The sequence below is a fragment of the Abramis brama genome, assembly GCF_963993115.1.
Source record: "Abramis brama genome assembly, chromosome: 4".
NCBI classification, from domain to species: Eukaryota; Metazoa; Chordata; class Actinopteri; order Cypriniformes; family Leuciscidae; genus Abramis; species Abramis brama.
In genome coordinates this window covers 43,906,515-43,933,577 of record NC_139966.1, presented here as the reverse complement: position 1 = coordinate 43,933,577, position 27,063 = coordinate 43,906,515, and the positions used below count along the sequence as shown (strand labels likewise).

The 27,063-nt window shown below is 36.5% G+C and overlaps 1 protein-coding gene across 1 annotated transcript; it reads right to left on the bottom strand.

The window, feature by feature from the left end:
• Window positions 1-1,426: 1,426 nt before the first annotated feature.
• On the bottom strand, window positions 1,427-26,539 carry nrip2 (nuclear receptor interacting protein 2). The gene is made up of 6 exons (XM_084111837.1): window positions 25,902-26,539; window positions 12,913-13,275; window positions 6,296-6,378; window positions 5,800-5,927; window positions 5,182-5,234; window positions 1,427-2,838 (listed from the first exon to the last, which is right to left on the bottom strand). Exons 1-6 carry the CDS (start codon window positions 26,052-26,054, stop codon window positions 2,719-2,721), a joined length of 900 nt encoding a protein of 299 aa, XP_083967963.1. The 5' UTR covers window positions 26,055-26,539; the 3' UTR covers window positions 1,427-2,718.
• Window positions 26,540-27,063: the final 524 nt, after the last annotated feature.

Sequence of the window (27,063 nt, the reverse complement as noted above, 5' to 3'; positions counted from 1 at the left end):
AGTCTGCCGAGTCGATGATTTCTGCTGCATATATATTTAAATGAATTCAGATCTTTGCAGGTGTTTGCATACACCGATCATTCTTCTTGCAAATGCAGATCTTGCAGATACTCATTCGTCTTGCAAAATTAGCAAGCGTGTCAATCCCTAAAACTACGTGTCGGAGGTTACATTGCTGTTCTGTAAATCTGCAAAAAAAATATTATTGCGCAGATACAATGAGATGTCTTTTAAAACTGTGACAGGATGTGGCATGTGCACTGAGTCAGAAGAAAACGCCACAGGCCCCCCGTTGCACAGTGGGTTGTGAAGCAGTAGCAGAGCCCATCTCTGTGTGAGCAATGACTGAAAACAAGAAGCATTTTCTACTCTTCTGTGTGGCACTGAGGCTTTACAGGGTTATCTGTTATGCTCAAGTCATCATTGGATGTGACGGAAAGACATGGGGCACAGCGTGCGACACGGCCATTTACAGATGAATAGAGTGTTATACATCATTGCTGTCTTGTCGTGCTGTAGCAAATGTGGTTATAAAGTGATTTGATGTTGAATTTAATTTATTTTCTCCACAAAAAAGGCATTCACAATGCATTTTACTTATGCAACATATCTAAATGAAACTGTGCAAAATATTGTAGGGAGAGATTTGCTTTACAAGTCTGGATTTGATTGGATTGAAGTGAATTATAGATGCTGTGATATCATTGGCTGTAATGGATAATATTATTTTACCCCTCCCAAGTGGCTTGTTGCATTATTGCTGGAAAGAACAGTTGTTTCAGAGCCTGGAACGTTGTTATATTTTCATGAAAAACTATGAATTATTATTGTTATGATTATTAAGTTGTTTGTCTGTTCACAATTAACGCAAAAAAAAACCTTGTGTGACGCAACACAAGCCAATCGAAACATATTTAATGTTAAATACAATGAGATTTCCACAAGAATGATACCTACAAATTGCCCTGTAGCCTTTCGCATTGAAAACCGTTTAGAACACTAGAACTATTATATATTAGAATATCTTTTCTTTGCTTTTTCAAAGAGTGGATTTAATGGTTTTTAGACTGCGACAAAATGAGCAATTCTTGTCTTGGCTGTGTTTCCCCTCTTCATGCTGGTTGAACAGGAGCAGCCTGCCCTCAGTGGAGGGTCAATGATGTCATCCCATGTTGCTCTGAATGGTTGTGGGAACATCTTTTCCCTCCATCATCAGATGCAAGAAGCTTAAAATAGGTTTGTTGACTGCCCTGGGCAAATCAACATTAAGGTCACGTGAACCTCTGTGTGGAACCTTCAAGTGAGTGAGGAGCAGCACAGTGTTTTCGCTGCTTTTGCCAGCAGTAGTGCTGGTGTTTTTTAACATGGGTTTGAGATTCTCAGGACGCTTGTTACAAGATCTGTGCATTGATGAAGACCAGATACCTTTATAGCCAGAATACATATTTATTTTGTTTAGGCAGAGAAAATACTGTTCAGAGAAAAGGAAACCAAAAAACACCAAAAATAAACTATTTTTTTCTTTCCTCATACATTTGGCCCTCAACACAGAAAGAAAGAGAAGAACATAAAATGGGTAAATATATGGACATCCTTCACTGAAAGGTCATCCATAGTGTTAAAAGGCTGGATGATCTGGGTTATTGAGCATTGTGTGCCAACAATTTAATTATCCCGATTCCCCACCCTTTAGAGTGAGTTTGTGTGGGACATAGATGCCCTTTGGGTCATCGGTTGGCATTTTAGTGGGAGATTTTGGCTGTACTAAGACAGTCTAGTTGTGCTTATGAGCGGAAAAACAGAGCAATGAGCAAGGCGTAGGACGTGGAGACAAGCCTCCGGTCATGAGGACAAGCTGAGAACTGAACAGGGTTTCTAGAAACTGGGCTCTAGAAGAGGAGAATTTAACCGTTCGAAAAGAAAACGCATGCAGGTGATACACACTCGTACCAAAAGCAGAAAAATACAAATGGAAAAGTCCATGCAGATGAAGTGTTTTTGCTTGGTTTGGGGGTCATTGGGTGAGATTGCAGCCCAAGGACTCAATTAACATTTGATTGGGCTGGCTAAAGTCCTTCTTATCATCTGAGGGCAGATTTGACTTTCTAAAGGGAAATGAGGTTTGAAAACACAGTCTTTGTTAAGATAAAGGCAGTTTCGGGTGAGAGATTTCTAGCTAAATTTGAGGTTTTTGTGAAAGAAACTTTCCGATTTGTTTTTTTGACACAGTTAAAAGTATAAAATCAGGTTTTAGGGATTGTTTAGGAGATCTCGAGAAGTATCTCGTCAACTCTCAGCTACTGTAACGTACAAGAATATAATTTACTTGTATTGTAATTAAAATCACCACTTAGTCTTCAAACATTAATTCAATTTCTTACAGATTAACCACAAGCCCCTTTTGTCATTTTGATAAAGGCAATTTTAACATGTCAGAACACAACCTTCCTCCTCCTGAGCTTTATTACATTTAATCAAAACTAATTCAGCACAGCAAATTATAAAAAAAAAATCATAGTTGGCAGATTTCTGTAAATAGCACAGAAACAAACAATGAATAATAAAGAAGGAAAGATGCGAGAGAGAGAGAGGAGAGGCCTGTCTATGTTGATCTGGCACAAGGGAACACTACAGACCAGATGCAGGCGTCCATCCGTCAACTTCCTCTCTGATTACATGGGTACGGGCATGGCGGTTGTTGGGCACGTAGGTTCGAGGTCACATGTTTTTGTTGTTGTCATGGTGATGGCACTGGCTGCAAGCGGGTGGATCCAGGAAGGGAAGCTCCTGCTCTGTGTTGTGGAGACGGAGCACTCTGGAGTTCAGGTCCACACAGCACTGGGAGTAGAGAGCAGATCATTGCATCACATCTGGTGGATTATACTATTTATTATATTGACTTCCCATTGACGCAGTTGTTGCCTTTTCTGACTGATCAGACTTAACTCTTACAAAAGATCAAATATTCCATAGAATTCTATCTATCTATCCATCGTCTGTCTATCTATCTATCTATCTATCTATCTATCTATCTATCTATCTATCTATCTATCTATCCATCCATCCATCCATCCATCCATCCATCCATCCATCCATCCATCCATCCATCCATCCATCCATCCATCCATCCATCCATCCTATCGTTCTGTCTATATATCTCTGTCTGTCTGTTGTTCAATCTGTGTCTGTCTGTTGATCTGTCTGTATGTCTGTCTGTCCGTCTATCTCTCTATCATTTTATCTATCGTTCTATTTGTCTGTCTGATGATTCATCTGTCTATCAATTTGTCTGTCTGTCTATATATCTATTGTTCTGTCTATAAATCTGTCTGTCTGTCTGTCTGTCTGTCTGTCTGTTTTTCAATCTGTGTCTGTCTGTTGATCTATCTATCTATCTGTCTGTCTGTGTATCTATATCAGTTTGTCTCTGTCATTCAATCTGTCTGCCATCCTATCAAGAATTCTGTCTGTCTGTTCTATCGTTTTATACGTGTGTCTGACGTTCAATCTGTTATTCTATCTTTTGTTCTATCTATTGTTCTATACGTCTGTCTGTCGTTCAATCTGTTATTCTATCTTTTGTTCTATCTATCATTCTATACATCTGTCTGTCATTCAATCTGTCTTTTATTCTATCTATCATTCTGTCTATCTGTTTGCCTGCCCTAGCAACAAATGATGACACCTTAGCAGCTGCTTAGTAATCAGCATCAAAGTTACTTTTCTATTTTTAGATACTTTATGATAAGAATTATGAGCAAGGACATTTCAAGACGCAGTAACTACGTCAGCACTGGAACTGAGAAAAATGCAGGCTTTGTTTGCCACTGTACATGTAACAGTCTGAAGAGCATTTATATATTCCAGGTGAAAAGAGTGGCTAAAAAATAGGTTTAGTTTAATTCTCCTTTTTATTGTCTTCACAGGTCCGCGTCGGTTTCAGGGATCCTTCTCCTTGCATTACATTATCTTTTTCTTCTGACAAGAATAGTATTTGCATATACTTATAGAGATACTGTCCACGTCCTCCACACTTTCATCCTCTAGCTCTCTCTCACATCCCCTTTTCTCGCTCCCACTGTCATACTTTAAAAAGGATTTTCTCTTCTTTTAATAGCATTTATCTTCCTCCTCAGAACTCATGTAAACCCCAAATGGGAATTTTTCCCTGGCATTTGAAATAACCATATTCAGAGTAAATATTATATGATCAAAAAATAACTCCCCCATCATGTACAAAGCTACTTAGTGTCAGAAACCAATTAACATAGCCTCAAAACTCCTTTGCTTCTTGTTTTTGGACGTATTTCATTATATGATTTGCATCACGTTATGTCTGTGATGATTTCAGCGTGCTTATTTTTCACAGTTCGATTGTTAAAAACCAACTGGTAGAGCATTGCACGAGAACACATACTACTACTGATAAAATAGATACTTTGAATGCAATGTAACTTTTGATCATCTAAATAAGTTGCTTTACTAAATAATGTGATTTTTATCAAAAAACTAAAATCAAAATTGACAAACTATATGATTATAAGCTTGTAATTTGCTATTATTAGGTCTCATTTAAATGAATGATGATGTGATCTAGATCAAACTGGGAGCAATGGAAAAGGTTGAGATGAAAAAGTAGTGTAAAATTAATAAAACATTATTCATTATAAATAATATTATTAAGAAAAAAATATGGGTATATATGTTAAAAATTGACAGAATTTTACTCAACATTTATAAATATTTTATTCTATCGACAGCAATAGTTTTGAAAAAAATATGTAGAGAATATTTCACACATTTATATATAAGAACCAATTTATACTGTAAAAAAAATTTATATATATATTTATATGTATTATATATATATATATATATATATATATAATTTTTTTTTTTTTTTTTTTTTTTTTTACAGTATAAATTGGTTCTTATACACGAAAATATACACAAGGGAATCATCATATTTGGGGGTCAGAAGCATTAAAAAGTTTGCAACATCTGATCTAGATGACCAACACGATTTGCAATAGCAAGTGCAAGTGATTTTCAAAAATACTTAAATGCATGCATTTAAAACTCAAACTGAAAATACAAAACTTTTAAAAGCCAGAGACGCGTGGATTAGAAATCCTGCCACTCGAGACTCTGAAGATAAGGTTTAATAAACGCAGGGCTTACTTTGAGTTCCAGCAGAGTCTGTAGACCCAGACACACCTCAAACATGGCATCCTCTGTGAACAGACGAGAAGTGAGACTCAAAATGTGGGAGGCAAAAAGACAATATCTATCCCATGTGAGCATCATTTTATTATTTCTCCAAATAGAAGAGCACATGAGGTGGCTTGATAAAACTGACATCATTGGTATAGCTTTATTATAAATCTGTATGCAATGCATGCACGAAACACGACCGGCACCGTGCCCGAGTCATGTGCTCTTCTGTTATGTAATTCCTCTGTTATGTGTGCTGCCCACATGTCTTTGTTCAAGCATTCCCAGACTGAACTGGAAAAGGTCAGTGACTTACTCTGAAAGCTGTATGCAAATACAAGCTGAAGACATTTATATTAAAATCCCTTTTCACACTTTCATAAGACTTTTCTCTTTGCATTAAACTTATATTTAGATATGACTGGTTGAAACCGGTTCTGTTAAGGAGAATGGCCTGGATGTCTCTCAGCTATTCTGTATTCTGTCAAATCTATCAAACATTTTATAAACAGCTGAATGGTGCCATGTTTTTTTTATGCAATAGGCAGTGCATAAGAAGTGAATGGAGAAACTTTGAAATCTGACCTATGACCTGGGCAGTGCATTGAACTCTTTCTCTGCCCAGCTGCAGGTGCAGGGACTTCACTGTCTCCACTGTTGAATCACTGAGTGGCTGCTTGTCTCGAGGTTTGTCGTCATGGTTGGTTTTCAGTCTGCAATAAATACAAGCATTTCATATATTTTATTAAGGTTTTATGCCCAGTTTCACAGACAAGGCTTAAGGCTTATTTTGTCCCTATTACGGGGACAAAATGACAACATTGCCCCACAAAGATGCCAATATCCGAAATCCTTGTCCTTGTGGGGACTTTTTTTTTTTTTTTTTAACATCTTATAAATCATACTAAGTGATGTTTTTTGAAAATTTAAAATGCAGAAAGTTTTATATGATGGGTTTAGGGGGTAGGGTTAGTCTCTAAGGGGATAGAATATACAGTTTGTACAGTATAAAACCATTATGTCTATGGAAAGTCCCCTAAAAACACAACGTGTGTGTGTGTGTGTGTGTAAATAAACTTACCCCAGTCGTCTGCAGCATGTTTTAGAGATGTGGTTGTGTTGGCACCCTGTGTTTATGGATAACATCACCTCTGCATCTCCACACTGCAAAATAAAATAAAAATTCTTCACTCAGATGAATTCCCTGATAAGATAATCTTTTTCCCTTGTGATGGCCTTTTTTCACGCTTTTCATGTGACAGGAAATTTTAAATAGCAGAACACATTATCAGTCAACAGACTAACAACGTTCTCAGTCTGCAAACTAGTTTTACACGGACGCCAAGCTGAGACACTACAGTATGTTGAAGAACAGATTTTAGCTCTTGCTCTTTTAAAGAGACAATGCCAGGTTTTGTTTTTGCATTGTGTGACAGTATCAGGATTGATAGTTTAGCAGCGTCTGAGGATAATAGTCCTGGTTAATAATGGACTGGCACTGTCAAAGGGACTTTGTGGAAGCTCCTGTCGTTTCGCTTCAGCGAGTCAGTTTATTCTCAGTCTGTCCTTTAACCTGAAATTCCATCAGCGTTTGCAGAATTCAGAGCTCATCAGATGAACAATGACCCTGTGCTTTTGCAGCATTCGCTGTTTGGAAGGTCTAAGTGCCTGTTCATGCTGCTTGCTTGACATTTATGTGTAAATAATTTGTTCTGTATTAGCAGAATTAGTGGATTGTTTTTTAACTTATTAGCCATCCGTTTGTTTCCTGATGGATTCTTCCACACGTTTTGGGTCAAACCACGTTTGTGTAAACAGTAACTTTAGCAATGAATACAGTAGCTTACTCCATATGTGTTATTTCTGGCATTTTTCTTAATAGATCAGCGCAAAAAACAATGAAAAATATATTATTTTTTTTTGCTTCTTTTTTTCCATACTTCCTATGTGCAAATATGCACATTTTGTGTGAAAAAAAGACAAAGTATAAATATGAAAATAGTACCTTTTATGTCTTTTTTTAAGTTTTCAAACAAAATGTGCATGTCTGCACATAGGAAGAATGAAGAAGACAAATATATTTGAGTTTATATATTTAATTTGTAGTGGAGATATTATGGTAAACCCTTTGCAATAATGTCCCGTTAGTTGACGTTAGGTAATGCATTAAAATTATATGATCAATAAGTTATGACAACATATGTTTTCACATTGCTTTAACTCATCAAAATAAGTTAAGCAATTTTCAACTTTTTTTATAAGTTATACCAGATTCAACTAATTTAAGTTGAAACGACTTAAACATCCAAGTTGATTGTACTTGAAAATTGAAGGCAGCAACTTTTTTACAATGAGCAATACATTTACTACAGTATATATTAATCTTTGTTAACCTTAAGTAATAAAAACTTCAACTGTTCATTGTTAGTTAGCTCAGGTCCTTTAAATAATATTAACAGATACAACCTAGATTTTAATAATGTATTAGTAAATGTTGAAAAAATTCAAATTTACTAACATTAATAAATGCTTTAGAAATACTTTCCATTGTTAGTTCATGTTAACTAATGTAGTTAATTAATGTTATCAAATGGAAACGTATTGTAAAGTGTAACTGCAAAAATATTTTTTTAAAACACCTGAAGTGTCATTGCTGTTACATCATAACTCCCTCTTATAAAAAGTATATACCATTTAATTTAATAATTATTTATTTTATTTTTTTAACTCTCCAAGAACAAGTATGTTACCATGATTTTGCACAGTAAATACAGCCATTAAGAAAAGTGTTTGACTTGCTTTAATCTGGATTCAAGTATTTCAGAGAGCTGAGTAATAATAAAAATAATACCATTTGGTTATTAAACAACTATAATATTTAATAAGTAACACATTATTTATTAAATAATACTTTATTATTATTATTATTATATGAGATATAATAAACAAGTGTCGTGGGAGGAGGAAGCCTCAGCTGAGATATTTCGAGGGATTTCGAACCTGTTTTTGGCATATGGTCTCTCAGCATGCATGAGGACTTAAAGGCAATATGGCTCCACCTACACACAGCTAAAGCGTTGTTAAGCTTTTGCTCTTCGCCTGGTTGTTAACTGCACAGTTAATGAGTGAGGGATGAGGTCTGCGTCAGCACAGTTCCACCGTTAAAGATAAATAAGTGGATGAGAGCTTTGTTGCAGCCTCTTTGAGTTTCCTGTCACTCAAGGTGAGCTGTCACCCCCGCAACTTTCCTACCACATAAAAGGTGGGACACACCATCTCTCGCACCAGTGCGTCAGTCTCTCATTGTGCACATACGGGGGGGCCGTTGAGCCCCTGTCGCACATTGTTCCGACCCCACTAGTATGTTCCACATACACTTGCAGGCTTCCTTGCATTGTTTCTTCCTCTGCTAGCTTTCTAGTGCTGTGTTGAAAGTGTTTTTGTTGCAATGCGGGAGGGCCTAAATAAAACACATTGAGGTGGAAACACCATATGAGGCAAACTGTGACTTTTGGATGTGTGTCAGGTTGTGTACGTCTTCATTAGTTTATCAGTGTCTTTCCTTGCACTCAAACTTGGTGGGATGCTTCCATTGTGAGCTGTTATGTCTTTATTTGATTGCCGCTGTTATAAATGTGTGTACATGTGTGCATTGGTGCATGTGCGATACATTTATAATGATGCTCTGCGTGGAGCAAAATCTTGCTTGACTTGCTGCCTCAAACTGAAACGTATCTTTCCAGAAGAGGAGGCATGAACCAGTACCCGCTGCCCCACTTATCTGGCTCTTCATTACCCAAGCTTTAATTAGACGCTGATGGTTTCGTTCCGTCTTTCAGTTCACCTATGACAATACAACTGCATGTGTTTTCCAGAAAATTCAGTTCATTCGGAATGCACGTGTGATCTGGAACATTGAAATGAGAATTTCCATTCATTTAACTTAAATCCGAGCCTTATTACACTGCTTTTTGGAATACTTCATTATGATTGGTCGGTCGTGTGTTTTGATGACCCAGCAATTGTCTCTTGTATCACTAGTGGTCTCTTTCCTAAAAAGAGAATACTATACAATTGGGTAACATTTTTAATATTAGGTGTTATTAAATAACAATGAACAATTTTAACAGTATTTATTAATCAAGGTTAATGTTAATTTATAACTGATATACTACTGTAAGAAAAAGTTGCTGCCTTAAATTTTTAAGTACAATCAACTTGGATGTTTAAGTGATTTCAACTTAACTTAAAAAATGAGTTGAATCTTGTATAACATAATTTTTTTTTTAATTGCTTAACTTATTTTGATGAGTTAAGGCAATGTAAAAACATATGTTGTCACAACTTATTGATCATATATATCCTCCTGGGACCCAAGAATAGACTTTTGTCCACTGTAGTGGACATTATATTTTAGTGAATTTCTCTGACATCATACATGACACAACCTGGGTGTCCTGTAAAGAGCACATTCAGGACTTTTCAGAGATACCAAATGTTTGGAGGTTTCACCATGAAAACAACTTCTCCTTGGTCTTTAAAAATGTCTGACATTAATTTAGTGATCAAATGTAGCTTTCTTATGGAAATATGATAATATATTGTAATTATAATTTAAATTGGACTACTTTTCAAATTGTATTTCATAAACCAACATCTCAGGAAAATGTTATGGGGTTTCAAATAAAAAAATTACTTTCTGTTACAGAACAGGGCATTGATATCATACATGTCCACTGTAGAGGACACCAGGACTTAAATCATGTTTATCAGGCATTTTGTGAGACACAACAAGTGAATATGGAAATAAATTATACGTCAATATTATACGTCCTATGAAATATTAGATATTATTATTAAAATGTTGCCAATTATTACTCCAATTATTACACTTCTTTTTTCATTAAATGTTGCTCCAAGAACACATTAATGTGCAAATTAGATACAGTTTATAGATACATTGCATTGAATGGGAATATTAATTTATGGCCATTTTACCCACATATTGCATAAAGTAAAATGGTGTATCAGTTCATTCCGTTATTTCTTTCATAACATAGTTGAGAATCATCTTTATACAACTTTTGGTTGAAAAAATCCTGAAACCCCAAATTTTATTGGTGATTGAAAAAAAAATCCCATTGTTTTTGCCTATACATATAATTTCATGTCATTTTATTTTTTAAACAACTTAGTCCTGGCGTCCACTACAGAGGACATAGCATAACGTATGAATAAAATATTATTTTTCAAAAATGTTTTTTTACCATTTGTTTATTGTGCTCTAAACAGTGTGATGACATGGAAAAAAACTAAATTCAAAAAACTTTTTTTTTCAGGGTCTCAGGAGGATATGTTTACAGTGTATATTGTTCATTCATTGTTGTTCAATATACATTAAATATATTTAAAATTTGTAAATTATAAACTTTTAAAAATAGTATTTACAGTGGTAGAATAACCTTGATTCATTTGATTTGAATTTGTTTGATTGATGATAATGCGAGTAATTAATTGAATTTTAATGTCAAATCAATTCATTTTAAAATGTAAAATTATTAATTTGTTAATTTATTTACTTTTTAAAGTATAAATAAATAATGTGCAGTCAGCTGGTCATTATGGCTAATTAAACTCTGTTAACTGTGTATTTTGCCTTCATTATTACCATGCTGTGAGCTGGACAAGCTAATATCACATCAGGTAACATCACATTTTCACAGGCATTTTCATGATTGCCTAATTTGAGTTCAGTGGTCCATTGATTGGTCTTGTTGTTCTTGAATTGTCAGCTGACATGTGTTGGCAGAGGAAATGAGCTGCTCTTTGGTTCACATCCAACCCTGTGGTTTAATCTGCTTTAATTTAGGGTCTATTTTTACCGCGCTCAATCACTACATGAATGGAGGGTGATGGAGAGGGGGTCCTGCGAGATGGGCCATTTTGATGATGTTCAGTCTGCTCTATAGTAAAACAGAGAACCTTTTAATGGAAATGGATGGTGCTGGAAAACCTTGAAACATCAGGGACATTTAGAATACTTATTTTCAGACCTGAGGAAATCATTTAAAAATAATAATTTAAAAAGTGTAAAAAAATTTTTTTTTTCCCACTAGTCTGAACTTAACTGAAATGAATTTAAAAGAATACTGATCTTTTGTTTAGTTACCTCAAACAATGGAGAAGTTATGGTAATTAGTTTTTAAAAATGTATATATTTTAGAACAAGCCGCCTTATTCAGTAACTTTGAATGACTGGAGAAGTCATTGCAATTCATGAGCTTATCCTGTTCCGTTCTCATTACCATTCAAAAGTTTGGGGTCAGAAAGATTTTAATGTTTTTATTCAACAAAGACACATTAAATTGATCAAAAGTGACAGTAAAGGCATTTATTGTCAGGGTAATGTTGTTCAGTGTTCTTGTGTTTTCATTCATGTTCCATAGACTTGTGTTTCCTTTCAGTTTAATCTTGTTAATTCACTTGTTAGTTGCCTTAGTTAATAATGAGTTTCACCTGTGTCTAGTTTGCCTTTATTTGTCCCCTGTATATTTAGCCCTGTGTTTCAGGCTACGTTTACACGTGGATGGCTATTTTCATAAACGGACATTTCACCCCTCTTCGTTTTCAAAAATAACATCGTGCACACGAACCCATGTATATGCTGTCAAGAGCAAGCCAAACTTGTAGGTGGCAGTGTAACGAGAAGCTCAAGACCACATTAGCCAATCAGAATCCCGAAAATAGTCACATTCTGTGACGTCGCTGCCTAAAACTTTTCTCAGTTTACATGCAAACGTGCAAACGAAGTTTTCCAAAATCTCCACTCTGGCCGGAGTTTTTAGAAAGAATCGTTTTCAGAGGCGAATTCTCCGTTTGCATGTAAACGAAGGGCACAAACGAAGGGAAATGTCTCCATTTTTCAAAATAGCCATGTACGTGTAAACGGGGCCTCATTTGTTCCCTATCGGTTATTGTTTTCAGTAAGTGTGTAGATTATGGTACTACTTCTACTGTTTTTCCTAAGTGTAGAAAGATTTATACTTTTAAATAAATGATGTTCTATCTATTCATCAAAGAATCCAGCATAACTGATTTCAACATTGATAATAATAATAATAATAAATGTTTCTTAATATGCAAATCAGTATATTAGAATGATTTCAGAAGGATAATGTGACTGAAGACTGGAGTAATGCTGAAAATTCAGCTTTGCCATCACAGGAAAAAAAAAAACATTTAAAAATGTATTAAAATTAGTTATTTAACTGTATTTAATTGTTTTTACTGTATTTTTATCAAATAAATGTAGCCTTGGTGATCATGAAACTTTGTACCGACCCCAAACTTTTGAACGCTATTGTATCCTATAGTTCCTTGTGTCTTATGTGTGAGTTTTTGAACCTTTGAAAAGTATGGGTCATATGTTATGTAATCATACAATGAGTCACTTGCGCACCAGTTACGTCATCTCTGTTATAAACTTTGCATGTGGTGTTTCACTGTTTTCGGCTTTTTTAATGCATACTGGCCCTCTAAAACCCTCTCAAACCCCACCGTCAAGAACAATCGACTGCGAGGAAAATAAAACCATGAGTCATAGGGAGCCAGAGCTTGTGTATGTCATTACAGCAAGCTGTTATCGCTTCTATTATGGGCACAGACAGCTCAGCTCTGCTCATCTGTGTGAATGCCTACCTTACACTGGACCACTAGAGCTGAGAGGGAGGATGCTCTCTCGCCCTCTTTTAGACCTTTCTTCCTCTCGTCTCCCATTTTGTCTTTCTGTTTGGACTCTGTCTTCCCTCCTGCATCGCTGCTGTCCCCTTCGTATTCATTATCCGCATCTTCGTCAGACCTAAGGCTCTTCTCGCTCTCCTCTGGAGACTCCCTCTCCTCCGTGGAGTCATCCACCGTGCTCTCGCTCCTCTCCTCTGGCTCTCCGCCCTCTTTGCTGTCTGCCAGGGGTGAGCGAGCAAGAGATGGGATGTCCCGGACCTCTCCACGCAAACGTGGAATGTTGCCCTCCATGAGGCGTCGCTGCACGATGTTGTGGGGCTGCTGTATGGGGCACACAGGAATAAGGGATGTCATTCATTGCTATGGCTCTTAGATTATACATTGCTGTCTGTATTTTAGACAGTATGCAAATTTTCTATATGCATAGAGAACCTGGTTGTTCTACTATATTTACCTAATACGGACTTCAAATTAAATATGAGTAATATCCGTTTGTTTGTTTTTTTGTCATAAAACTAGACTTAAAAAAATGTAATTATAAAATTATTATATACATATATTTAATTAAATTGAATTAAATTAAATATTTTATATAGAATTAAATATTAAATTGAAAATATGCACATTATAAATATTACTTTAAGTTATATTATATTAAATTAAACATTTAATTAAATTATTGTCATGTGACTAAAGTGTTAGATACTATGCTTGAAATGTTTAGCATTGCAAAATGCATATCATGAATACTGGTGTTCTACTTCAAACGTACTGTAGCCCATGATATTTTTCATATCAGTAAGACTGCTGGGGAAAAACTCATTTCAAATTTTTGACAAACTCATTTCTTTCAATGGGATCCTCATGCATTATAATGAAGTACCAGTGGAGCTATTTTGTAGAATGATATTTTGCTGAGCACTTTGACGATACGTTTATTGTTTTTCCCTTTTACATTGCTGCGGGATCACTTTTACATTGCTGCGGTTTGAATGCCTGTGGGAAATAAACAAGTCATTGCAAACTCCGACATTAAACACAGAGTGCTGAAGTTAACTCCATTAACAATCATGACAGCTCCAGAACGACTCGCATCACTTTGGCCACAGTTCCTGAAAGACACCATTAACTTCCAGCGTGCTTTTAATGTAAATTGGATGTAAAAGTAAACATTTTTATATAGTCGTTTTTGAGGCTGTGAGTGTCACTCTGTCAGCCTTCTTTAACAAACTGATGCAATTCAGTCTCATTCCACAGGCTAACAGTATAACACTAAAAATAAACATCTCAAATAAATTCCACAAAGCTTTCTTCTGATGCCTTTATTTCAGTTTCATTGGCGTTTTGATGTTAGTGTGATTCTATTATGCTGTTATATTTTTATTTTGGCTAGATTGCACAATATCTCAGTTATATTTCAGAAACAAATCCTGCAGATTGTTGTTTATGACAGATAAGTGAATATTGGAAAAAGAAGGCAATCTGTGCACTGTACATAGTACAGGTGCTGTGTTACTGTCTATGAGATTGCTTCTCCCTATAACTTAGTTAGAGAGCAGCTGCCATTTCCACAACAAGGAGACCAGACTGCAATTTGATCTGCTTTTAAAATTTTCTCTGCCTCTAATAATACAATTATCAGGACCTCTTGAAAGTACCATTCAGATATTCTCAAAGGGGAAGCTGAAAATACACAGAGAAACCTAGATCTTCCCTTCCTTTTCTATCCCATCTCTTTCATCTGCTACATGTGCTGTTCTTTTGTAGCTCAAAGCATAAGCTCATCCTGTTCAAAAATTCTGCTAAAGGTGATAGATGTGTTTTGGAAAGTAGTATATTCTTTTATAATTGTAATTATAGTATGTATATATATATATAGTGAGGAAAATAAGTATTTGAACACCCTGCTATTTTGCAAGTTCTGCCACTTAGAAATCATGGAGGGGTCTGAAATTGTCATCGTAGGTGCATGTCCACTGTGAGAGACATAATCTAAAAAAAAAAATCCAGAAATCACAATGTATGATTTTTTAACTATTTATTTGTTTGATACAGCTGCAAATAAGTATTTGAACACCTGAGAAAAGCCTTTGTTTGCAATTACAGAGGTCAAGCGTTTCCTGTAGTTTTTCACCAGGTTTGCACACACTGCAGGAGGGATTTTGGCCCACTCCTCCACACAGATCTTCTCTAGATCAGTCAGGTTTCTGGGCTGTCGCTGAGAAACACGGAGTTTGAGCTCCCTCCAAAGATTCTCTATTGGGTTTAGGTCTGGAGACTGGCTAGGCCACGCCAGAACCTTGATATGCTTCTTACAGAGCCACTCCTTGGTTATCCTGGCTGTGTGCTTCGGGTCATTGTCATGTTGGAAGACCCAGCCTCGACCCATCTTCAATGCTCTAACTGAGGGAAGGAGGTTGTTCCCCAAAATCTCGCAATACATGGCCCCGGTCATCCTCTCCTTAATACAGTGCAGTCGCCCTGTCCCATGTGCAGAAAAACACCCCCAAAGCATGATGCTACCACCCCCATGCTTCACAGTAGGGATGGTGTTCTTGGGATGGTACTCATCATTCTTCTTCCTCCAAACACGTTTAGTGGAATTATGACCAAAAAGTTCTATTTTGGTCTCATCTGACCACATGACTTTCTCCCATGACTCCTCTGGATCATCCAAATGGTCATTGGCAAACTTAAGACATGCCTTGACATGTGCTGGTTTAAGCAGGGGAACCTTCCGTCCCATGCATGATTTCAAACCATGACGTCTTAGTGTATTACCAACAGTAACCTTGGAAACGGTGGTCCCAGCTCTTTTCAGGTCATTGACCAGCTCCTCCCGTGTAGTTCTGGGCTGATTTCTCACCTTTCTTAGGATCATTGAGACCCCACGAGGTGAGATCTTGCATGGAGCCCCAGTCCGAGGGAGATTGACAGTCATGTTTAGCTTCTTCCATTTTCTAATGATTGCTCCAACAGTGGACCTTTTTTCACCAAGCTGCTTGGCAATTTCCCAGTAGCCCTTTCCAGCCTTGTGGAGGTGTACAATTTTGTCTCTAGTGTCTTTGGACAGCTCTTTGGTCTTGGCCATGTTAGTAGTTGGATTCTTACTGATTGTATGGGGTGGACAGGTGTCTTTATGCAGCTAACGACCTCAAACAGGTGCATCTAATTTAGGATAATAAATGGAGTGGAGGTGGACATTTTAAAGGCAGACTAACAGGTCTTTGAGGGTCTGAATTCTAGCTGATAGACAGGTGTTCAAATACTTATTTGCAGCTGTATCATACAAATAAATAGTTAAAAAATCATATATTGTGATTTCTGGATTTTTTTTTTTAGATTATGTCTCTCACAGTGGACATGCACCTACGATGACAATTTCAGACCCCTACATGATTTCCAAGTGGGAGAACTTGCAAAATAGCAGGGTGTTCAAATACTTATTTTCCTCACTGTATATATATATATATATATATATATATATAAACAATTTGAATGAATAAAAAAAGATATACGGTATAATAATGTAAAAACTAATAACCATAATGTAGAAAAATTGTTACATATGCATTTTTTGGAGAAAAGTGGATCAAAATAAAAACAGGTACTTGAAAAGGAATGGAATGAAATAAAGCCTTTCATATCCAAAGTACATGAGCACTGAATCAGAAAGACTTTCATCCTGTGCTTGTGTCAACATTTTTCTAGCATCGTGTTATAAATGTGTCAGCTCACCAAAACATTATCACTAGGTATTTCCTCCAGCTACGCAACAACACTATTGATCCGCTGATGTGGGTTAGATGGCATGTAATAGCATTTTTTATAATAGACTTTTGTATATTGATCGAAAAAGAGTGCATGGCCTTCAGCAGAATCCCCAGCCACAATGATAGTTCTGTTGCTTTTTGACTTTTTACTATAAGATCAGCCTGGTGTGGCACTTTATTTTTCAATGTGTATTCAAGGCTTACAGATTTATGGATTTTCATCTTCTTTCATCAAATAAAAAGTCACAGGGGTTGCAGCAATCTGTTCTCTTATTCAATGATCTTTACAAAGTGTGATACCGTGTGATCAGATGAAACCATATCCTCACACAGAGTCAAAGGCTGAGATGGTATTGCAAAGCTCATTTTATCCCGGCATAATGAGATGACCCCCACGAGAGCCCTTACATTCCCGTTGACACCCTCTTACAAAATGAGAAAACCATCCAGCTGTGACTTGACTGTGGACGATGCTTCAGATGCTCTTTATTGCTGCTGTACATCCAAAGGCTGGTAAATTAAATTGTCATTATTGATTTGATTGATTACATTGCCTGCATGAAAACAAATGCATTGCTCTTGTTTCTGACAGCTAGACAGACCAACTAGTTCTGTTTGTCCTTCTGCTCAGATGCCCATCGCTTGTCTGGTGTGAGTAAAAACAGAGACTAAAAGGTAAATGCCATATCTTTGCTTGATCTGTTGCTCTCCTGTTTACTGGTTTCACAAGGACCTTGTATTGATCTTCTTGCAGGTTTAACCTGTTTTGAATGAGAACGTAGGTGAAGTTAGATGTGTATAACCAGAACATCTGGAACTATTTACATGCAGAGTAAAATCTGGATGATGTCCGAAAAAAGTGTGTCAAAATTCAGGTTAAACTGTCCTTATGACCTTGATCCTAAAAAAAGACACAGTTTAGGGCATTTACCTGGCAATTAAGCATAATCAGTGTAATATCATGCATATCAACAGTGTCTAAAAGTGAAACCATGGCATGATGACATGGTTTGATCACAGCACAACACAACAGTGCAGATTTAGCCTAAAAAAACATCCGCCTTGCATCACTTTCTGGATGATGACAACATCAGTAATTTTACACACAGTTAAGTCTTAATGAATCTCTGAGAGCCTTTAAGTTAGATCTGAATGGAGAAAACAGTTGAGAAAACACTTTCGCAATGAACGCCACAATTGCCCATTATTTTATTTTATTATTATTGAAAAGATTAATAATGTAAGTGAACGCATCAAGTTAATTGGGCCGTGATGAACCTCATTACAGCACTCTTCTTTTTAATGAGGTGTGTGACTATGCATATAAATACATAGTCAGGGTAATTCATTTTCTGTGGGAATCCTCTGATTCACATCTGAGAACATCTATACACTCACCGGTTTCTTCATTAGTAAGCTTGCTAGAACTGGGCTGGACCCCCTTTTGCAATGCTCAAAGTTCAAAGCAAAGGAAGATATTTGCTTTTAAAGAAATCGAACTACAACAAAAGGCTGGTAGGAACTACACAAGCTTCCTCCCGGGTTAGTGACATCACAAACCCTAGAATTTACATAAACCCCGCCCCCGGAACACGATTTATAGATTATCAAGACGGAATATGCTCAATGACTAGAATATAACTACAAATAAGCTACATAAATTCTTCAACTAACCATTCAGAAATGTCCTGTTGCTTCTACATGTTGTCACTTCTTCTTGAGTCTCTCCATCATTGTCTGACTTCGGTTTGAACATAAAAGGCTAAAAGTTTTTGAAATTTTCAGAGCATGTCTGTGTGAGGTAAAAGGACTCAAACGGTTGAAGCTCCGCCCTCTGTGCTGGGAGCAGCAGCTCATTTGCATTTAAAGGGACAGACACAAAAACGGTGCGATTTTGCTCATCCTCAATAAATGACAATTTTAACATGCTATATAAAAATATCTGTGGGGTATTTTGAGCTAAAAATTCACATACACACTCTGGGGACATCAAAGACATCTTGTGTAAAGGGCATTATACCACCCCTTTAATTCTTCATGGCATAGATTCAAAAAGGGTGCTGGAAACATTTCTCAGAGATTTTGGTCCATATTAACATGATAGCATCATGCAGTTGCTGCAGATTTGGCTTTTTTTGCTTGTTTTAAATATCTTTTTTTTTAAGTGATTAATTCAAGAAACATCTGTAAACAAGTCTTAATATTTTACAGTTAATTATATAATTATTATAATAAGATAAGATTATAAATAATTATATTGCTAATTTATTGCATCTTACATCATCTTACATCATATAATTGAAGATATTTTACTGTAAAACATTTGAATACATTTTACAGTCTTTCTACTTCAAACATTTCATTTAATTCAGTGTTGCTTCTTTGTAATTTTGTGAAATTTACTAGCAATTTATGAGTGAACATTGTTTCTACACCATTTTTTAGGGTACATGTACAGGTGAATTCAGATAAAATATAGTTTTTCAGTCTGCTTTTAAACACAACAAATCTGAATTACCCGTGTTTCTCTTTATCTGGGTTTGCTTTTGTAGGTTGATTTTGACAGGAAGGATTGAAAAATATTGAATAGTTAGGACATAGAAATAGCCACCTTTCATAATAAGATTCTTAATACAGTCAAGGTAAAGCAGTCAGACATAACAATGCAGTTACAAAACATTACGCTTAAAAGAGCAGTTTTTGTGTGTATTTTTTTCAAACTTTAGACTTCAGAAATCCAATGAAAATATTATGATCATATGCAAATCTCCCCTCTAAATATATTCAGTCCCACTTATTTACCCAATTATTTAAAAATCCATTTTAACTTGTAAACGCTGCAAGGGCCTTCATGAATGATTCATGATTCATTTGCGTAGGTCTGTGAATTAGATGTGTGTTATTATTGGTAGTTTGGGGGCAATTGCCATCCCTGGTCTGAAATATCTGTCCCAACCTGACAGATGATTAGAAAATTATGTGTGGGCCAGAACAGCATGTCCAAAACAACGTTACTGTTGAATTGTGGGTAAATAGAGGTCAGTGTCTATTAATGGTGAAATAACTGACCCCTTCACACCATTTTTGTTCCATAACTTTAAGAAATTGTTGGCACAAATTGAGCAGTGACCTGCATGAAGACCTGCGTTTTTCCACTATAAAGAACCTTTTGTACATTGAAAAGTTTCCATGGATGTTAAAGGTTCTTCATGGAACCATGGATGCCAATAAAGAACTTTTATTTTTAAGAGTGTACTTGCATGATTGGGGCTTTTGCCCCAAAAGAGCTTGCTCTCTTTCTCTCTCTTTGTGTGATTACCTGCTAATAGCTCATTATCTGACGGCAACAGCCTCCTCTCTCTCATTCAGAGAATCATGTGACCTGCCTAATGGCTGATCTCCCGCCCCAGCACCAGACAGCCAGCTGCTCTCTCTCTCTCTCTCTCTCTCTCTCTCTCTCTCTCTCTCTCTCTCTCTCTCTCTCTCTCTCTCTCTCTCCCTCTCTCTCTCTCTCTCTCTCTCTCTCTCTCCCCCCCTATTCATCTCAACCCTTTCCCTTATACTTTCTATGAAGCTGTACAGCTGTTTATTCCCCCCCCTGACACAGGTAGTATTTTTAGCATCTCTCCTAAAGGAACATTTTGTATCTCAGCTCCTGACAATCCCTCAGAGATCGAGAAGAGGGATTGAGGTGAGGAAAAAAGGCTCAGCCATTCATCAAGTAACCCTAATAATTAGCGTTAATGTTTCAGGATCAGTGATGCCACTGAGGAGTTAAAGTCAGGACACAAAGCTCCCATTACTCACTTGTTATTAATCTTTACACTATTTTGTTTTTGTGTCAATAGTAAACTCTTAAAAATAAAGGTTTCAAGAAGAAGTTTTTGCAGCGATGCCATGAGAGATCCATTTGGGGTTCCCCAAAGGATCATTAAGTGAACAGTTCTTAAAATAACCTTTTTTGTATTTCTTTGCATAAAGAGCATTTTCTGATAATCTTATATATAATCTTATCTGATGTATAATAATAATGGGGGTCTTCACTGGCATGTACGCAAGCAGGTTGTCAGTCAGGTGCTACAACTCTTTTACACACATATTCAGTCACTGTCTGCCCACATCTTTGAATGGTGAGGATGTGCGGCCTTGGACTAATTCAACAAACAGCACACACAGTTCTTCGCTGCATTAAGAAGCATTGTAAGGAAGGTAGGAGTGTGTCCAGTTTTCTCTCTTTCACTCCATCCACAACTCCTGTGCATGAATGCTGATCTGAGTGTGCCCCTTTCATGCTCACTGCTTTGCTCTGCTCTAGTGTTCTAGTTCACGGCAAGTGAGAACAAGCCTAAGGGCCAAAGAGCTGAAAAACAAACCTACGGTTATGTAACAAGAACAATTTCACGTGACACTTGTAGGTTAATTAGCAGCAAACCAGGGTGCCTTGAGAACACTTCTAAAATCATTGCCTTGGCATGAGTGTGAATCAATCAGCCTATACAGTGACATTCAGAGGAGTCAAATTTATTAATAATATAGATTAGCGGTCATTATACAAAATATTTGACAGTCTCTCTCACAGTGTTCTGATTATGTTCAGTTTTGGTTTCGTTTCCTCTGTGTTCCTGTTTTGCCTATAGTTCTCTAGTTAGTTGCCCTGGTTGTTATCAGTTCCCACGCCTGTTCCATTTGATGACACTCCCCATATATTTAAGCCCTGTTTTTGTTCAGTTCTTTGTCTGGTATTTTCAATGTTATACACTGTTGTATGTTATTGTCCTGCGATATCCAGTCTATAACACAGTCAGAAATTAGGGGTACAGTAGGAGTCCATTTCTGTCCCCCAAGGTACAATCTACACTAACGTACCCCATAGGGCTTACCTCAAGGTACATATATGCACATTTTTGAGGGTCAAAAAGCATTAAAAGGTACATATATGTACCGTTTCTTTTAAAGGTTAAGGTACAATATTGTACCTTCGAGGGTACAGCCCCAGTGACAAGCCATTGTACCCCTAAAGGTACAATTATGTACTTTATTTTCTGAGAGTGTATATATAAAGATAAAGTATATATATATATATATATATATATATATATATATGTGTGTAAACAATTTCAAAATGCTATGAATCAGCATTATATATATAATGCTGATTCATAGCATTTTGAAATTGTTTACATATATATATATATATATATATATATATATATATATATATATATTCACATTATAACATTTTATATAAATTATATTTTATTTATTATAAGTGTAAAATTTTATATAAATTATATTTTATTTATTATAAGTATAACATTTTATATAAATTTTTTATTAAAAATGCAATAAAATATATAAAATATTAATATAATTTTTTTGAATATATATAATTTTTTTATTTACTTCCAGGGGTCCTGTGCCAGCCGAGCAACTAACATTGAGATAAATGAGAATGCTAACAGTGAGTTTTCTTCAGGTATATATACCTCCGCGATTTTTTGTAGTTATGGAAACATTGTTGAAATGCTGTGGAAACATTTTCATATGCAATTCATTAAATTATAACTATAAATTTAATTGGACTTTGTTTGGGGCCTTCAACTTCTCCAAAATTCCTCTGTATTCCACACCCTGCTCTTCATCCATATGAACATATAGGACATAATCTTCCTCTTTCCCTTTAAGAGTCTACTGTAGAGTGCAACAAGACAGTACCATCTGTGTAACTGTCAGTAGGTATCTGTCTGCCCTCTCTGACTCGCCACGGCAGGACAAGCGTGACACATCTGTGCCATCCGTGAGTGTCAAAATCAAATCCGGTGAATAATTGCTTATGACAGCCTTCATGAAACAAGAAAGAGGCAGATAATTGTTTTTTCTTTTTGTTTTTTTGACAACAAAAGCCAGATGGTGATTTTCAAAAACAGCTGCATGAACAGTAACACACACACAAAAATAACAGAATATGGTATTCTTTGAGACACATCGAGCGTTTAAATTGATGTGTTAAGACAAACAATCCAACTGACGGCCAGTTATCTTTAGCTCCCACATTTTAGCGGCTCTGACATCGTAAGCTGTGCACACAAGCTTCAGCTCTTCCCTGCTGTGCATGGAGATCATTTAAATGCACTCTCTAATCATAGGCACACACATATAAACACGCATGTGTGTCTGTGCACGCTCTCACACTCATATTCTGAAGGTTTCTTGGAGTGCACTGGGAGTTTGGATATGTGCCATCTAATCAGAGTAGTGGCTAGAGATGACAGCGGGACAGTTATTATGGTGGATAGACATTTAATGACATAGAGGAAGAAGATATCACTAAATGAACAGGACATTACCTCTTGGTTTATTGTTGGCCTATTGTTGTGTGTTTCAGGTAGTGACAAACTTATATTGTGGGGAACTTGTGGTGCCACTGAGACTTTGTAAAGGGACTAACATGGAAAAAGGTATCTGTAACCGTTAGGATTAAGGGTAAGATATTATTATTATTTTGATATGAGATAACCCATTATGTGTGTGTCCACCAATATTTCTCTCTAAGCTTCTGATGTTGATGACTAAAAATATGTGGGGGGAAAGCTAGAGAGCTTAAGCTGTGAGAAACCTTGTGTGGAAATAGGCAGCTCTTATTAATTCATGAGAGGATTAATTTGCGCACCGTTACGAGGATTTCAACTCCATGGCACAGAAGCCCATAGAGGCCATTTATTATTATTCTGTGCTGCTTATGTAACCTCGACAAAACTTTTTACTTTTTTGTTGTTGAGGAAAAACAGTACAAAAATCAGTAATAAGTATCTCTAGATAACATTATTTATTATTAATTATAAGTTCCAACTGTTAGTTCCAGTCATCAATCTCGATCAGTATGTGCATTAGAAGTGGGCATTGTCAGTGACTCTTTATGCAGGTTATGCCATTATAGTCCAGTCATTTTAAGCCAAAATGGGGGTCAACCTTGAACAAATTGCAACAGAAGCAATCTCAACTGATTTTGTATCCTCAATATGTCCTGAGTAAGGAAAAAAAAAACCCGAAGAATCCCATTAGGGGAAAGTTTCAAAAAAGACTATAGCCTAATACGCCTATTCATTCTTTTTCTCACGTGAATAGAGTAAAAATTTTAACCTTTAGATATCACCATGAAAATTACTGAGTTGATTACTTACATCAAGACAAACAAAAAATGTATTACAAGTTTTTTTAAATTGTTTGTTAACATGGACAAACGGTGCAGCCCCAAACCCCCATCTCTGCAATAATAATTAATAAAGGCTGGTTTCTAAAGTACTTCTTCCTGCCTCTATGTATTAATGCTCATGGGTAGCCTAAATGGGTTCCATTCAGACCTTAACATTAAGTATTTTACTGTTATGTGTCAACAAGATTCAACAAGACATTTTCACCTGGTATACCCAATGTTTAGATCTGTTGTGGTATTTATGCAAATTAGCACATACGTAATTAGATTATGCTCCGTTTGTCCATGTTAACAAACAATTTCAAAAAACTTGTAATACATTTTTTTGTTTGTCTTGATGCAAGTAATCAACTCAGTAATTTTCATGGTGATATCTAAAGGTTAAAATGTTTACCCTATTCACGTAAGAAAAAGAATGAATAGGCGTATATGAATAGGCTATATTTGGGTCTTTTTCTAAACTTTGCCCTAATGGGATTCTTCTGGGCTTTTTTTCCTTACTCAGGACAAATTGAGGATACAAAATCAGTTGAGTTTGCTTCTGTTGCAATTTGTTCAACCTTTTTTCATAAAATGACTGGACTATTAGGTGGCGACAAGTGACCATTTTTATTAATTCCCTGTGTCCTAATAGTCATACTTCCCTATTACTGTATATAGTACGGGAAAAAAACAGTATGTAAAAATAGTTTGTCTGAATGCTTAGTATTCATAAAACAATAGGCTAAAAGTACCGGATGACGTACTTCCGGCGAGATTCTGAAGTTCGAACCCTATAAACACTGTTCTATCCCATGAGGCCACGGAAGAGGAATTGTGAATGGCTAGTATGTATGGATTTCATTCATATACACTCATACATACTTTTTTTAAAAGGTTCTTTATCAAATGTAGTAACTACTTAGACAGTATGCGATTTCGGATACAATCACTGACTCTTTCAGTCAACTGATCCATTCAAAAACATTGATTTCATTTGATGAGTCATTGAATTATTCACCAGACCATTTGAATTTGAAACACAGAATAATTAAAAAACAAAATGCCACTCTGTGTTGCTCGAATATGCATGACAGTTGGCTTTGTTTGGAAATATTTTTGTTGGCATAGCAAAAATACAGAAAGTGGCCATATTATGTAAGTTTAAGTAACTCAATATAAACTTCTTGCTTATTGAACTACTGTATAAAAGCAATACCATACTCGCAGTTGTGTCGCTCAGCACGATTGTGATTCCCTGCTGCCTTGTGCCTATATGAATCACATTCATGTCGGCACTCTTGCTTGTGTGACAATACCTTATTATATAACTAATTACATATTTTATACAGTATTTTTTCATTATTAAATAGCCTGATATAATAATAACATCATATGGACTTAGAGGTTTCTGCATCTGAACTCTTGATTTTATAATAAACATGTTTTTTAGGTGACCAAAAGGTAATACATTTTTTTTATTTTTTTTTATTTCCACCTAATAAAAAATAGGTTGCACTAAGCAAGAACGAAATATTTGTCCCCAACCTCATAATTTCCTCACAAATTAATAACTTAATTTAAAGTCAAAATATCAAAAGGTTTTTCAAAGAGGTTGAGTAACGGTGTAGTAATTATAATTGGCTTGATTCAAGTACAATAGATGTCAATGGGTGGTCCTCACCATGATATAAACTACGACGTGTGTGAAAGTGTGTGACTTTCATCTTCCAGCATGGAGGGGAAGCTGCAACCGGATCTACTGGTGTGTCAGAAACATTCACTGCCATGCCTGAAGCGCTAAGTAATGCATCATATGAGCATTGTGTGATGGGATCCAACATAATTATGAAACTGGTTACTGATTTGCATAAATATAATGCTGCGTGCATGAATCCTTTCACATATTCACGCACAGTATTTACATAAGTAATTTCATAACTGTCACAACCATTTTATGGATCAACAAAAGAGCCACTCACCAGGTCTTTGGAAGTGCCCATCCTCTTCAGCCCATCCAGGGGCAGAAGATCTGCGGAGTCCTTGTGGCTGAACTGGGTGGCTTGTTTCAGTCTCCTCTGCTGGTGCATGATGGCTTTGTCCCTCATCTCTAACTCCTTCTTGCCCTCACTCATGTTTTTCGTGGACGAAAGGCTAAATAAACAGAGCTTCCCACTAACACAGGCTCTACTGAATCTTATTGTGGCACTGCACTGACGGGTGAGAGCCAGCAAGACGGTGACCCTGATTCAAAGCGAGACAACCTCGTACGTACGCGCTCCCCCTAAAGCATGCACATGTGAACGCATGCGGGGTAAATCAGCTGAGGGATCAAAAATGGTCAATTTTCCCCTGGATGGCAACTTGTAACCAAACACAAGTTGGAATTACTCCGCTTAAGTCCCCTATTGTAGCTTGTAATCTCTCCTGTGGCAGGTGATCCTGATAATCTTCTCCTGTGATTGACAGCTGTCAGTCCAGTGCAGTGATTGGCGTGGTTGTCATGGTGAAGAATGTGTGATTGTTGAGAGCTTGAGTCCGTCTGTGTCCTAGCGATGTTCACGCCGTCCTTGCAGCGCTGCAGAGGCGAACTGTCCCCTTTCCCTCTCGTTCTCTATCTCTCCTCCCCTCCTCTCTCTATCTCCACCTCCCCTTTCTTTCTCCACCTACCTCTCTTTCACACTCTCACTTCTCTCTCACTCTGTTCCATGTGTCTCTCTTCATCTCGTTCTCCCCATGTTGTCTTTTCAAAGTGTCTTCTGTAACATTAATGAGCTCGGAATGATGAAGACTGCTTTGAAATACTGTGCTTGGCCTTCGTCTTTGGTCTTCTCATTCTCACATGCGTGGCAAAACTGCAATAGACTTTCTTGTGTAGTTGAAAATCTGCTCACCCTGCAACAAAAGATTTATAAATAGTGCAGTACACGCCAAGGCATTGTCCCTCCTACATTAAAATATCAAAATGACATTTAATGGACAAGCATATGACTATGTTACATTAATATTAATAATATTTTTAATGGTTTTGTAATCTAAGCATCGTAAAGTGTGTAAATACATTAATATGCTGTGTGCATGTCATTACAGGCAAGTTTTTTAAACAATATGCAAACAGGGGTCCCTGCTCCATCTCTTTATCCA